The following is a 13,827-nucleotide window of genomic DNA, read 5'->3' on the forward strand; positions in this document are numbered from 1 at the left end:
TTTTACTTTACTGGATCTGTTGTAATAGCACAATGGAGCCTTTGTCGTGTTGTCATTAGCTCTGATAAGTGTAGCTAGTGTCATAGATGTTTACTACCCTTAAAGTCCCTTTAGAAGCAAAAAATTGAGTTTGTTGCTGCTGTTTAAATAACTTTTGTTTTAATAGACACCACTTTTGAATTTACATTAATCCAAACAGTGAGTCAGTATGAAAAGATCACTCATTCCTAGACAAAGAGGAATCAGAGCTGGTCACTAGGATCTTTCTGACTTCCAGGTCTTTGGTCCAGAGAAGAAGGTGGGAATGTGACATTAGTAGCACTCACCATAATGTCTTGCTGTCTGGAGGAGAACAAGGCACCATAATGCTGCTTTGGCACATGTTGAGCAAAAAGACCTCAGTAGCACTGATTCATGAATAAGGGGTGTGGGATATAAAGCCGCCTCTTTCAAAGATCTCTGTTCCACTCTTGCATGTTAGGCACAAAACGGAATATCTGCATGATAGGAACCTACCTTCTTGGTGCCATTGCGGAAAGACTGTATCCCAGCTATATCATTAATTGCGCTGTCCCTTTTGTGCTAAAGTATTAAAGGTAGACTGCAGAGCAAAAATGATTGTCAAGTGAGAGTTGATCATATTTCTCTGTGAAGGGTAAAGTGTGACAAATGGACAAAGTTGGTATTTGATTATAGAAAAGTTAGGCAATGATGGCTGTTTGTAGTTCTAATACCCCGGGAGGGCTGATGACTAAATGGAATATTAGATACTTGTATCACTGGAATTAATGTCAAAAGGAAAATCTATTATTACAACTCCAAATACATGTGAGCTGAGACCACACAAAGCATGGCTGATGGATTTGTTTGTTGCTAGAGCTTTGTATTTAAATAGCTCTATCTTGGCTGACAAAGAACACCTGCATCAGCTTGATCCATCAGAAATATAAATCATCACCTCCTCACAACACACACTTTACCATTTTTCAATTCCTCTGCAGGGTGGGAAACAAAGCAGGGTGGGATTACCCTCATCATGTTCTAGAAATCCTTATTTTAAAATGGCAAATAAGTTATTTATCACTAGCTTGCCAGCAGCATTGAATAGCTTTTAGCTGTCAAAGCATTCAGTACCAAATGAGTCTTCACACATAACTACATATCCTTTATTGCATAATGCGAGAGCCAAAATCTAAGAGTCAGTGAATGAATTGATTTTAAAAATATAAAAATAAAGGGGATGGTTGAAAGCAGGAACTATTACCCAGGAATACAACTTAATATTCAGATTCAAAATTCAGTGTGGTCATAATAGCATGTAGTGTTTTACATTTTATAAAGAGCCTTAGTCTCAATGCTACAATGAGAGAGTTTATATACTCCACTAAATTTACCTGTCAAGCTGAAAATTCAGCATTTCTAGAGTAAGGCTAATTGTTATGCAGGACATGTTCAGGCTTCTGAGGAAATGTCTAATGATCTACTAATTCATTATGTATGCAAAGTCCCCCTTACAAAATTAACTGGGCCAAATTTAGCTCAGGGGTAAATAAAAAGTAACAACTCTTTAGTTACACCAGTGTAACTTTAGTGCAGAATTTGGGGTTAATTTGCTCCTTCCAAATGAAAAGGAAATAACCCTGTACCTAAGTTCTTTTTTGGGAACTGCTTTATGAAATATTTTTGACTCGGAAGATTATTGCAATCTGTGAGATACTTTGTTTTTCACCCATTTTGCATTTTTCTTATTAGAAAAAATATTTTCTCTCAGGTTTTCACTACCAAACAAGAAATGGAAGAGAGTGCTTTTTAATGGGTTTTTATGATGTTAAATAGAATGCCCATTTGTAGAACTCACCTTAAAAACATTTTTAATAATCCAAGATTAGTATAAAATGCACTTCAAATAAAACTAAATGTAGCCCAATTTCTTTCTTGTAATGCCATCTCCTTTGAGTCAGTAAAATAAAATATTCAGGACTGGTTCCTGTCCAGATACCCACAGAAATAATACTGTAGAAATAAAGAGCACTCTGAAATTTGTTTTTGCATTGTTAATTTCATATTTTAATATTTTTAAACAATAATAAAAAAGGAGGGCTTGAATCACTGACAAGGCAGGCATGAGTTTGTAGAATTCCATACAGTATCTGCTACATAAACATGTTTGGCAGCTTAGCAAATATCATATGATTGCAGCATCCATAATTTGAATTAAAACAGTGATTTCTTCTTCTGTAAAGAGTTTGTAAATCGGAATAGCACTGTACCAGGTTCTGGATGGAATCAGAGCCATGGGTTTAAGAAAGTCTATTTAGTGCATGATTCCAGTGCAGAACTGCCGAAATCAAACGATTGTCTCCTTTGAGTTCCTTTTGACTGAATGAAGGCCCAGCAATGACTGCTGGTTAGAAGGAACGCTGACAGATTTTGGAATTAGGAGTATCGCCCTCTGATTGGTCCGACGCCATTCATTGTATAATCTACAGTGGTACCTAAATGACACCTGGTGGAAGATCAGGAGAGAACAGATTATACATTTTAAAAATACTTGGTGTCCTAAAATGAAATAAATTAGAAACAAGAAATAAACACCCCCAGGAAAAATTAGAAGCCAGCTTGGGCGTCTGCAAAAAATTTTAAATCAAAATGGGGTTTCTAAAGTTTGAAACCCCCTGTTCTATTTGTAATGAATTTGTACTGAATGCTAGTATGTTTGTTTTCAGCTCCCCTGTGCTACCCATCCCCATTAGCTGCTGTCTACTCATTCCCAACAAAGAGTTCCCTGTTACTACTTTAATCCTCCCATGATACTCTACTATCCCTACCTATCCTTTCCTGACCTCTACAGTCATGTATTACCAGCCTAATGGTTGGATAAAAACAATAGCGAGATGACAATCCTGAGGATAGACTGCATCACAAGTTCTCAGCAGCAGGGAAGTGAAGTTGCCTGGGACAAAACCTGGGCCAGAGTCCATGTCTATCTCCCCGCAGCTGGAAGCACTCACAATCTTACAAACTAGTTCCCTATCTGGGAACAAGCCACTTCTGTAAGAGTTAAATTAGTGGCAGCAACTTGGAAACGAATGCTGACAGTTGAGACACTGATAGCAACTTCATTGTGAAGATCAACAAGTAGCTCACGGGTAGGCACATACATAAATGACTGAGGCTTATGCTCTCCTGCTTCTGTCCCCCCACCCCTTTTTTTTTCCTTTCAATTAATATGTCAAGACTCCACAGAACATACAGTAGTTGAGTGCCATGTTGCAGAACTGCCAGTTCTCACCATGGTAGCATGAGTATTTCATTTTAGGGAGCTGTTTGGGTTTTGTTTTTTTTTAAGTTGCTCAGGATCTCCAGAAAAGCTGGTGCTTGCTTATGACTTCTACCTGCATTAAAAAGGGCCACCTTTGTTTTCAGTGGAATTTAAACCAGACTGCCCTCAGGTGAGATGGCCAATGTTTCCCTTCATATTTTGCAAGAGGAAGGGGGGTTGCAGTTGTAAAGACAGGCACTAGTACTCCATATTTTGAATGAGTCTGAAGCCAGATTAATGTCAGTACAGATGACCACTCTTATTCACTAAGTGTGGCCTAGGCCTGAGACAGTGAGGGGGAACATGTTACAAAGAAGGAGACTGTTGGGGAGGTGGCGGGGGAAATGGGAACTTGGAGGAAGGTGATGGAGATGAGGAATAGATGAGAGCAGACTGGGAGTAGCGGGCGACTAGAGAGGAAGGCATAGGCAGAGGACTGAGTGGCTGCCAGGAAAAAGGAAGGGAGCAGGTGAGTGACAGCAAAAAAAAAAAGAAAATGGCAGTAACTCATCCTAGGGATAAGGAGAGGCAAGTGGAGGTCCCCTCTGAGAAGGGAGGGAAAGGGCCACATTTTTGTCTCATCTATTTTCAGCCAGAAATTATCAACAAACTGGGCATGGAGCTTTCAAACATTATCTAAAGACCCACTGCAGTTTCAACTGGATCCAGAACACTTCACTTCCTGCCTTACATACATGTTTAGCAATAACACTGTGTTAAAAGCTATTGTGTTCCATCTCTCACATGGATGCACTAGCAGTAGTGAGAGAAGTGATTGTGGTGTAGATACTGACAGCTGATGGCAGTTTTTGCACACACAATTACCTTGTATGCATTTAGCACTGAAGGCAATGGTATCAGACCCTTCATTCGTGAAGTGTATTGGTAATATATGACAGTAATATAGTACTCTTGAGCCATGGGTGGGAACTGCCTGTGCACTGTTGACAGACACCTTGTCATTTGTCATTGATTTTTAGGCAACTGTGCCACTTCTGTAGGTCACTGCTATCCAAGAGATATGGAGTGAATTGAAGACACTATATCTGGAGGTGACACGCAGTCTGGGGGGGAGGGAGGGACAGTAGGAAGGTACTGCTGTTTGTTTACACAGAGCTTGCAATACACTCAGTCTATGGGCTGTGTAACTGTCAAAGGAAGCTACTCGTGTCCTTACTCTAGGAGCTGCAAGTAAGCATCCAGGGCTGAGTGCCAGGAGGATTGGGGGAATATAAATAACTTTTATTTTAAGTGATGCATCTGTCTCCTTCAAAGCTGTCTTGAGTTATCTTTCTCAATATAAAAATCCTAGTGGAGACAAGGCATACACAGTGTTTATCTCAGTATAAGTTGTCAAGGTCAACCTTGTATCCCCCACCTGTGGTTTACTTCAACTAACTACTATGTCTGCCTTCTCTCCACTAGGATTTTACACTGACTTAGTTATCTGGTATAAAAACACAGCTTTTTGCAGTGGAGACAAATCCCTATATCTCCATTTTCACTGAACACTTGAACATGCATGAGGTCTCTAAAGGGATGTGTGTGCTAACAGCAGGAGAAGGCACATTAGAATGAGATAAAGAACTTTGAATGAATGAATGAAGGGATAAATTTTGGACAGAAAACACGAGAACAACTCTAGACAATCTGGATCTTAGCTCTAGTTCTCTGCAGCATCAAGCAAGTCCTTTCTGGAATAGCTGCATTGTTAACCTGGGCTGGAACTGTTTTAAGACATTTTCACAGGATATCCTAGTTAAGCTTGACAGCTTGTTTACAATGGGATCTTGCCTTAGGGCAGTTTCCAAGTGATGTTAGCTAGTAAATTTCAGTAAAAGTGAGGGCTGCTCACTATTACATTTCTCAGAGAAGCCATTTCATTAGACCTGGAACTCCTGAGGTGCTACATAAAATGTATGATTTTTACATCAATCACTGGCACAGTAAGCATCTGTTTGTCTTTGGACTTTGATAGCAAGTGATGGAGGAATCCAGCTTCAAAGCTCACTTAAGTGCCTTGTGAACTCATTCAGATAGGCATTCGTACTTGAGAACACTAGCATTTTTTGTGTATAGGTCACAAAGATATTAACTAAATTAAGAAGAAAAGAAATAGTCTTTCTGGGATACTTTTTGGCTGTTAAATTTGCAAGGAAGTGATTTTACCCTATTCCTAAGAACTTCTCTACCAAAAAAGTGTCTCCTGTTGTCAGTCCATTAAGCTTTTGGTTCACTGAGGTGTAGTGGTGTAAATAACCCATATGCCAGTTTTGGATTAGAGAAAATTAAACTGATTTGTTGTAAGTAAACTGAAATTTTTAATTTTTTTTTCCCCCCAGAATCTCAAGGAGATCACTGCTACACATATACTTTATCCTGCACTGATAAGAATATTCCCTCCGTGGCTCTCTAAAAGAGCAGTGCCGATTCTCTTCCATTCCTGTCTTTCAGATTAGAATGGATCTGCTGATGGTGCTTTTTATTCTGTTAACATGAAGATTTGCAATATAGTGCTATATAGAGGTGCATGGTACTTTGTAGCAAGAGTAAAGATAATAGGACCAAGATTTTTCAAAAGTGATGTGATTTTTGTGTTGTGTTTTCAGCTTCACACAGTTGGGATGGGCTTGATTTTCAGAAGTTGAGTAGCCAATACCATCTGAAAGTCAAGCCCTTTTTAAGGTGCTTTAGTTAGGCAGCCAAAATCGTAGTTGCTTTGAAAATCTTGGCCTTTCCAGCGGAACTTACTGTCTTGCTAATAAAAGTATTCTAAAATGCTTTGCAGACAGACAGTGCCTTTTAGCTAAGCATGTCAAGCCACCTTACAAAAGTATTTGTCTTACAATTTGTCTGGTATAGAAACATTACAGACATAGTCTAGATGGGGAAAACTGAGGCATACAGCACCTAACTCTTCTGTGCAGCAGTGCTGCAATAAGATCCCAGTCCTGGCTACTTGGCTGCCTTCTTCTAACCACTCAGTTTACTTCCTCCTAAATGGGAGTGGTTGCTGTTCTGTAAGCTGAGATACTTTGCCTTCCTTGCACATCTACCTCCTGCTACCCTGAGTAATATAGTAGAAATGGATGTAGATTTCTCCCCTCCTCTCCCCCCGCTCCCCTGGGTAGAAAAACTACAACTAGGGGGCCACCATGCAATGAAGGTGGTATATTTTAATTAAACTGATTGAGCTAGGTATTGATATCCGGCTCATCACCATAATATCTAAGCACCTACCCAAACTTTGAAAGAGACACACACACTTCTCTTTCCATACCCCTAAAGGAGAAACCCTTTTTTAAAACAAACAAGTGATTTTTAAATGTTATTGGTAAGAATAGCCCTATCAAAGTCATTTTTAGTAGCTGCAGTTAATTGTTGCAGTAGTTATTTAATGGGCACCCTCAGGAGTCCATGCACCAAGAATAATGAAATCTAATTATTCAGCCAAACTATTTTGTAGCCAACCCCTACTAATATTTCTGAAATTAAGAAACAAATATCAGGCCCCAGTTGGGCTTTCAAGGTGACTTGGATGTATAATACAGAAGTATCTTAGTGATCATTTGAAATCTACAAGCTCTGTAAGGTAGCCTGAGGGGTAGCATCAAATACAAAAACACTCTGCTACCTAACTTCGAGTGTGCTTGCAGCCTAGTGTGTTTACACACTGAAGAATTATGCACCACTTACCACAGGGAAATGTTACCTGTTTCCTTTGGTGAGCTGCTGCAAAGAGCAGCACTGAGGGCAGAAGGGAGAAACTGCAGCCATTTTGGGCAACATTTCTGAGCTGCATGTGTGGGAGAGCTTCCACACTGGCCTGCAATCATGAGCATCGGCAACACTGCTGCCAATACCACAAATGGAATGAATGAAGCAGGTCGCACATTGCCCAGAGCTATTGCTTGCTTCAGGTTGCCTGCAGCCTCAGTGATGCAACATGGTGTGATCTTAGGGCTTGTTGGCTGCACTGGAGTTTTTTAGCATGAGTGTGGGTGCATTGCACAGGGGTGGCTATATTGGTTCATCCACCTTCTAGCACAGCCAAACTCATGCATTCTGTTCCCATTTGGAGGGATATCATAAGAGCTCAAAATGGGGCAATTTTTTATATAAATGAATGCTTAGATTCTGGAGCACCATCCTGCAGCAAGGTGTGGATTCGATGGGAAATTCCATGGCAGAATACATGGGGCCTAGAGAAGCAGGGATGTGAAAATATTCTACTAAGATTAAATTTTTACACAAACTCAGCACTTTGAAAAGTATGTGCACGCATAATAGCAGTCAGAAGTCAAATTAGAAGACCATGCTTGTGCCACTGCCAAGTGGCAGCCATTTTAAGGATACAAGGATCCCCCTTAAATCTCCCTCTTCTTTTTCCTATGCAGTCAATGGCCGTTCACACCTGCAACATCTGTCTTGAACTCTTCTCCCCTCAGGCTTGCTTGTTCCCTCCTGTGGTGTGTTGAGTCAGTTATTACCAAAAACCAAAGGCAAAGTACCTTTAAGGAAGAGTTCTGTACAGTTTAGTTGGGATGAAACCTGTAGGGTCCCCTTCAGCCATTACTCTAAAAAATCCTATAAAAGATAATAGAATACGACACCCTACCACATGATAGTTAAATAAACAGTACTTACTAATGTCCAAAAGAGGTAAATAGTGAAGAGTGCGACAGTGAGTGCAATGAGTCCAACAGCTTCTAGCCTACTACTAAAGTGCAGATGGTCCACCGCTCCCCGCAGACACAACCAGCCAGAGATGGTTGCCAGTGGAGTTATAAACAAGAAGCACACCATGTCTCCAAACAGAGTCCGTTTCTCATGCTGTGGGCCTGGGTTTCTTAGCCACTGCAAAAGGGAATTGAAACAAAAGAAGTGTCAGTAAAATCTGTTATAGAAATAAGACTCTGGTGGCAACAGTTTTTATGGCATCTAGCTACCACATCTTGGAGAGGTAGATTTACTACAGCGACAGAAGAACCCCTTCCATCACTGTAATGTCTACACTACAGTGCTAGACCAGTGCAGTATTTCTAATGTAGATACACTCGTAATGTCCTAGGGCTAGTCTATACTAGAAAATTAGATAGACCCCCCCAGCTATGTTGCTCAGGGGATGTGAAAAATCCACACCCTTGAGCTGCACAGTTAAGATGAACTAAATCAGCAGAAGAATTCTAGCTACCACCGCCTGGGACTATGGATTATCTACACCGATGAGAGAACCTCCCCTGTTGGTGTAGGTAGTGTCTACACTAAAGCACAATAGGTGTCCCGCTGCAGCATTTCAAATGTAGACAAGCTCCTAATCTCAAGGTCACTTAAGCATTAAAATGTTGAGATGTAGTTTGTATAAAAGATATTATAAAATAAGATCCTATAACTTTACATTCAAACAGTTCCAGATTACGTTTTGGTTGCTTCTAGAAATGACTGATTATAACCTTCATCTTGTTCAATTTCCTGTAATCAGAAAACATAAGGATAATGCGGGAAACTGAAGAGAACAGGAGTGGGAGTTCTCCTTTTAAAGGTGCCTATTGAAAGATTTTTGCAAAAATTGTTTGTTTAAAAGGTGACCTACAACGAGAGTTGCTGAGCATCTGCAACTCCCATTGGTCTCAGCGGTACTGCAGATGTTCGCCACCTCTCCAAATAAAGGCCTAAAATGATAAATTCTTTTTATTTCAGCACTGTGGTCTAAAGGTATGTCTACGCAGCAGTTATATACCTGTGGCTGACCCTTTACAGTGTTTGCTCTGTGCATGTAATTTTTGTAAGGTATAAAACACCAACGCTTGAATTAACAATTGTATTTTACATTGTCAGTGAACATGATTGAGAATTCAAGCGAAGGCAAGCTCCATGGGGATGTTAGGAGGGTTAGTAAGGAAAAGATAGAGTAGGTTGTGCTTTGCATATAGGCTCACACGCTTTAAGGCCAGAAAGGTCATCTTGATCATTGAGTCAGACTTCCTGTAAATTGCAGGCCACAGAACCTCACCCACCCACTCCTGTAATAGACCCCTAGCCTCTGGCTGAGTTACTGAAGTCCTCAAATCATGGTTTAAAGATTTCAAGTTAGAGAATCCACCATTTACACTAGTTTTAACCTGCTGCAGATGAAAGCGAACCCCCCCCCCCCCCGCCATGGTCTCAGCCAATCTGAGCTGGAGGAAAATTCCTTCATAACCCCAAATATGGGGGCAAGACCCTCCAGCCAGACACCTGGGAAAGAATTATCTATAATAACTCAGAGCCCTCCCCCTCTAGTGTCCCATCAGTAGCGGTCGCAGATCAGCTACATGGCATTGTAGGGAGTCTCACCATACCAACTCCTCCATAAACTTATCAAGCACAGTCTTGAAGTCAGTTAGGGTTTTTGCCTCCGTATGTTAATGCAGGGGTTGACAAACTTTCAGAAGTGGTGTGCCGAGTCTTCATTTATTCCCTCTAATTTAAGGTTTCCCATGTCAGTAATACATTTTAAAGTTTTTAGAAGGTCTCTTTCTATAACTCTATAATACTGTATATAACTAAACTATTGTTGTATGTAAAGTAAATAAGGTTTTTAAAACATTTAAGAAGCTTCATTTAAAATTAAATTAAAATGCAGGTGGCCAGGACCCAGGCAGTGTGAGTGCCCCTGAAAATCAGCTTGCATGCCGCCTTTGGCACGCGTGCCATAGGTTGCCTACCCCTGTGTTAATGACACCCAGCTCTTTGGCTCCATCTTATCTGACCCAGCTGGTTCAGTGGGACAAAGATTGACTGACTGAAACTGGGTATTGGATGAAGAGAATATGGATAGGGCAATTATTAATTTAACAAGAACATTCCAGGGATTGTGTTAGAAGCGGGTCTTATAGCGTAAATGCTTTATATTTCAGAAACTGGTTCTGAACTATGAAGCCAAAACTGCAAATGTATAATCCACTGTAGTGGCTGCATGAATTCAGTCACTGCACTTTTCATCCCAATGTAGCACACCCTTGTTCCTAAATATGCTTCTGTTTAGAATCTAGTTTTCAGTCTTTTGTTTTGGAAACGTGCACTGTCAACCTACTTTACAGCTAAAAAGTCAAGCCAGCAAATTCTTTCATGAAACTGAAACCTGCACAACGATGCCAGCAAAGCGCTGAGTGAACTATTTGATCCTGAGGTATAGAGGTGCTAGTGTGCTGTGAAAGACTGAGATATAAGGCCAGATGCTACTGTCAGCTCTGCGCTGCAGCGCTTAATTTGCGCTTTTAAAAAATAAGATTCAGTAAGTCTCAATGGTTTCTACAGTAAATTAAGGATGGTAGATATTCCCACTCTTGAAAAGGAAGAGATTCCATGGAAATGGTCATGTTTTAACCAAAATATTTGTTTAGTTCAAAGAAATATTCACACTTTTATCTGTAGATCTCAAAGTGGGCATGCATTACTAGCCCCAATTTACTAAGGGCTTGTCTACATTGGCACTTTAAAGCGCTGCAAATTTCTCGCTCAGGGGTGTGAAAAATCATCCCACTGAGCAAGCAAGTTTCAGCGCTCTAAAGCGCCAGTGTAGACAGTGCACCAGTGCAGAGAGCCGCACCCCTCATGGAGAGGTTTTTTTTTAGAGCACTGGGAGAGCTCTCTCCCAGCACTCTGCCATAACTACAACAGCACTGCCGTGGCAGCGCTTTAACGATGCCAGTGTAGGCTAGCCCTAAGTCACAGAAAGACTAAATGACTTGCCTAAACCAACAGAATGAGTCAATGCAAACTCAGGAATAGAACACAGAACCCAAACTCTGCCCAATGTGCAATCCAACATTAGATCACAGCTGCCAAAAGAAACTAAAGTCAATTTCCAGACACAATTGTTAAAAGATTTTTTAAGTGTGCTCTGGTCATAAGAAAAATTTTTTTCGCAGTGGCAATGTCACAAATTTAATCTAGGATAGCATTTCTCAAACTCTGCTAGGGTACTCTAGGGGGTCTGTCGACCCTGCTGATCAACTGGTCCCCATCCCTCCCTCCCGGTGCCTCCTGCATGCTGGGGAATAGCTGTTCAGCGGCGTGGAGGAGGTGCTGGAGCGGGGACGGGGCACGCTCTGAGGGGGCAGAAAGAGGAGGGAACAGGGGTGGACTGGGAGCAGGAAGAGGTGGGGCGGTGATGGGGCCTTGGACTGAGTGGAGGGGCTTGGGGTCTGCAACATTTTTTAAATCAAAATGGGGGTCCCCGGGTTGCTAAAGTTTGAGAACCACTGATTTGGGATATGAGAATCAAACTTTTTTCCCCCCTTCTTATACATCATATACTAGTAACAAAAGTTCAACAGGGCAAAGGACTGCCTGAATGATATGTAAACACAGAATTATAAAGCATTTAGATGGATATGATAGGACCAAACCGGGACGGTTTCCATAAAGGAAAAACATGCACCTCTAATTCTAGTAGAATTCTTGGAGTTTGTCAGCAAAATAATAAAGAAGCAGCTGATATGACACTGACTTTCAAAAAGCCTTTTTTTTTTTTTTTTTGAAAAAAGTCCAAGTCCTTCCCAAGAGGTTATTAAGGAAACTAGGTTTGAGAGTAGCAGCCGTGCTAGTCTGTATTCACAAAAGAAAAGGAGTACTTGTGGCACCTTTTGTTAGTCTCTAAGGTGCCACAAGTACTCCTTTCCTTTTAAGGAAACTAGGTAGTCATGGGGGTAGAGGTAAAGAACTTTCATAGAACCAGCCTAGAAACAAAACATAAATCAGGAATAAATGGTCAGTTTTTAGCCAGGCAAAAGATTAAGAGTAAGGTGCCCCAACTTCAGTACTAGGACTATGTTGTTTAATATAGTTATTAATTATCTGAAAACAGTGAAGTGGCAAAATCTGCAAATGATGCAAAATAATGTAGGTTTGTAAAGACTAGAAGAGATTATGTGAAGCTTTAGAAGGTCCTAAGGAGGCCAGGTGAATGAGTAGCATGATAGCACATGCAAATGCAATGTTGACAGATGCATAGCAGTGCAAACTGGAAGGAATCAGTTGAAATATTTGTACACATTACTGAGTTCCAAAGTAACTGAAACCACTCAAGAAAAAAAGACCAGGAGTCCGTGTGGACAATTCATTGAAAACTTCTGCTCAATGGGCAATGACAAATTAGAGAAGCAAACAAACAGGCTATATAAAGAATAGGTTAGAAAATAATACTGAAAATATCAGAGTGTAGTTTAATAAATCAAGTCTTCATTGGCATACAGTTCTCGATTCTGGTCACCCTATCTCAAAAAAGATATAGCTGAAACAGAAGAGGTCCAGAGACGTGCAACAAAAATGATCAGAGGACTGGAGAGACGTCCAGATGAAAAGAGACTAGGAATGCTGGAATTGTGTAAAAAGGGAAAAAGTCAGAGGGTATAAGATAGAAATACAGAAAATAATGAATGTTAGAGAGAAGGTAATTGTGTGCTCTCATTTACCCGTTCATATACAAGAACTAGGGGATATCCAAGGAAAATAATACATAAATTAAATTAAAAAAATAAAGAGGAATTTTTCTCATACAACACATAATTAACTTATGGAACTTCAGTGCCACAAACTATACTTGAGTCAAACAGCCTAGTAGGATTCAGAAAAAAATATAACATTTACATGGAAATTGAAAACATCCTCTATTATAGTAAAGAAGATCTATATTTTTTTTCTTTTTTTTAGAAGGGAGCTAAAGCCTCATGCTTTAGATCATATGCCAACCAATAACTGACAAGGTTTAGAAAGATATTTCGCCATGGGAAGGTTATTTAATAATTGCCCATTTCAGGATTTCTTGCATCTTCCTATAAAACACCTGGTTCTGGCTACTCTCAGAGACAGGATACCAGATTAGACAGACCATCACTCTATTGTGCTATTGCAGCACATACAGTCTTATGCCCTCAGTTACAAATGTAAAAGTTCTTACGCAGCACAGGTGTAATTGATATGCATGTACTAATCAATTCAACTGATGCACAAGAAGGACCAGTATCCAACCCACACCCTCTTATCTCCATTGTGCAAAGAGGAGTGAACAGTAGTAAACATTTATATCCCATCAGTACGCATGCTGACTGACTGAACACCCAGGGATCTTTTGTGTAAGAATGTACCATTTTTCCATAGTTACTTTTCAAAGTAGAGTTGAATTTTAAGTGCTGGAGTTTGTATTTGGATCTTTAAATTACTTGAAATATGTGGAGTCACATGAAGCCAGTCAAGTCTATGTTAATTGAACAGCTTTTAAGACGACATAGTCCCGGTCTACACTGGGCAGGGGAGAATTTATCTAAGTTATGCAACTTTAGCTATGTGAATAACGTACCTGTCATCTACCTTGCCAGGTTATGTCTACGCTACCCGCCGGATCAGCGGGCAGTGATTGATCCAGCGCAGATCAATTTATCGTGCCTAGTCTAGACTCAATAAATCAACCCCTGAGCGCTCTCCTATCGACTCCTGTACTCCTGCTCTGCGAGAGGTGCAGG

At 40.4% G+C, this 13,827-nt stretch overlaps 1 protein-coding gene across 4 annotated transcripts in view; it reads right to left on the bottom strand.

Moving 5' to 3' along the window:
* Positions 1-2,043: 2,043 nt before the first annotated feature.
* The window catches only part of MARCHF3 (membrane associated ring-CH-type finger 3), a 105,277-nt gene continuing 93,493 nt past the window's right edge, over positions 2,044-13,827 (bottom strand). For 3 of the 4 annotated variants that reach the window (XM_038402070.2, XM_043514824.1, XM_038402071.2), the window contains 2 exons: positions 7,970-8,179; positions 2,044-2,506 (listed from right to left, as the gene is read on the bottom strand). In XM_038402070.2, the coding sequence (XP_038257998.1) occupies positions 2,348-2,506; positions 7,970-8,179 (369 nt within the window). In that variant the 3' untranslated portion in view covers positions 2,044-2,347. Of the gene's footprint in view, positions 2,507-7,129; positions 7,525-7,969; positions 8,180-13,827 lie in introns of those variants that run through there. The other variant, XM_043514825.1, reaches the window with a different exon arrangement.

Source organism: Dermochelys coriacea, chromosome 5 (genome assembly GCF_009764565.3).
Source record: "Dermochelys coriacea isolate rDerCor1 chromosome 5, rDerCor1.pri.v4, whole genome shotgun sequence".
Lineage (NCBI taxonomy): Eukaryota > Metazoa > Chordata > Testudines > Dermochelyidae > Dermochelys > Dermochelys coriacea.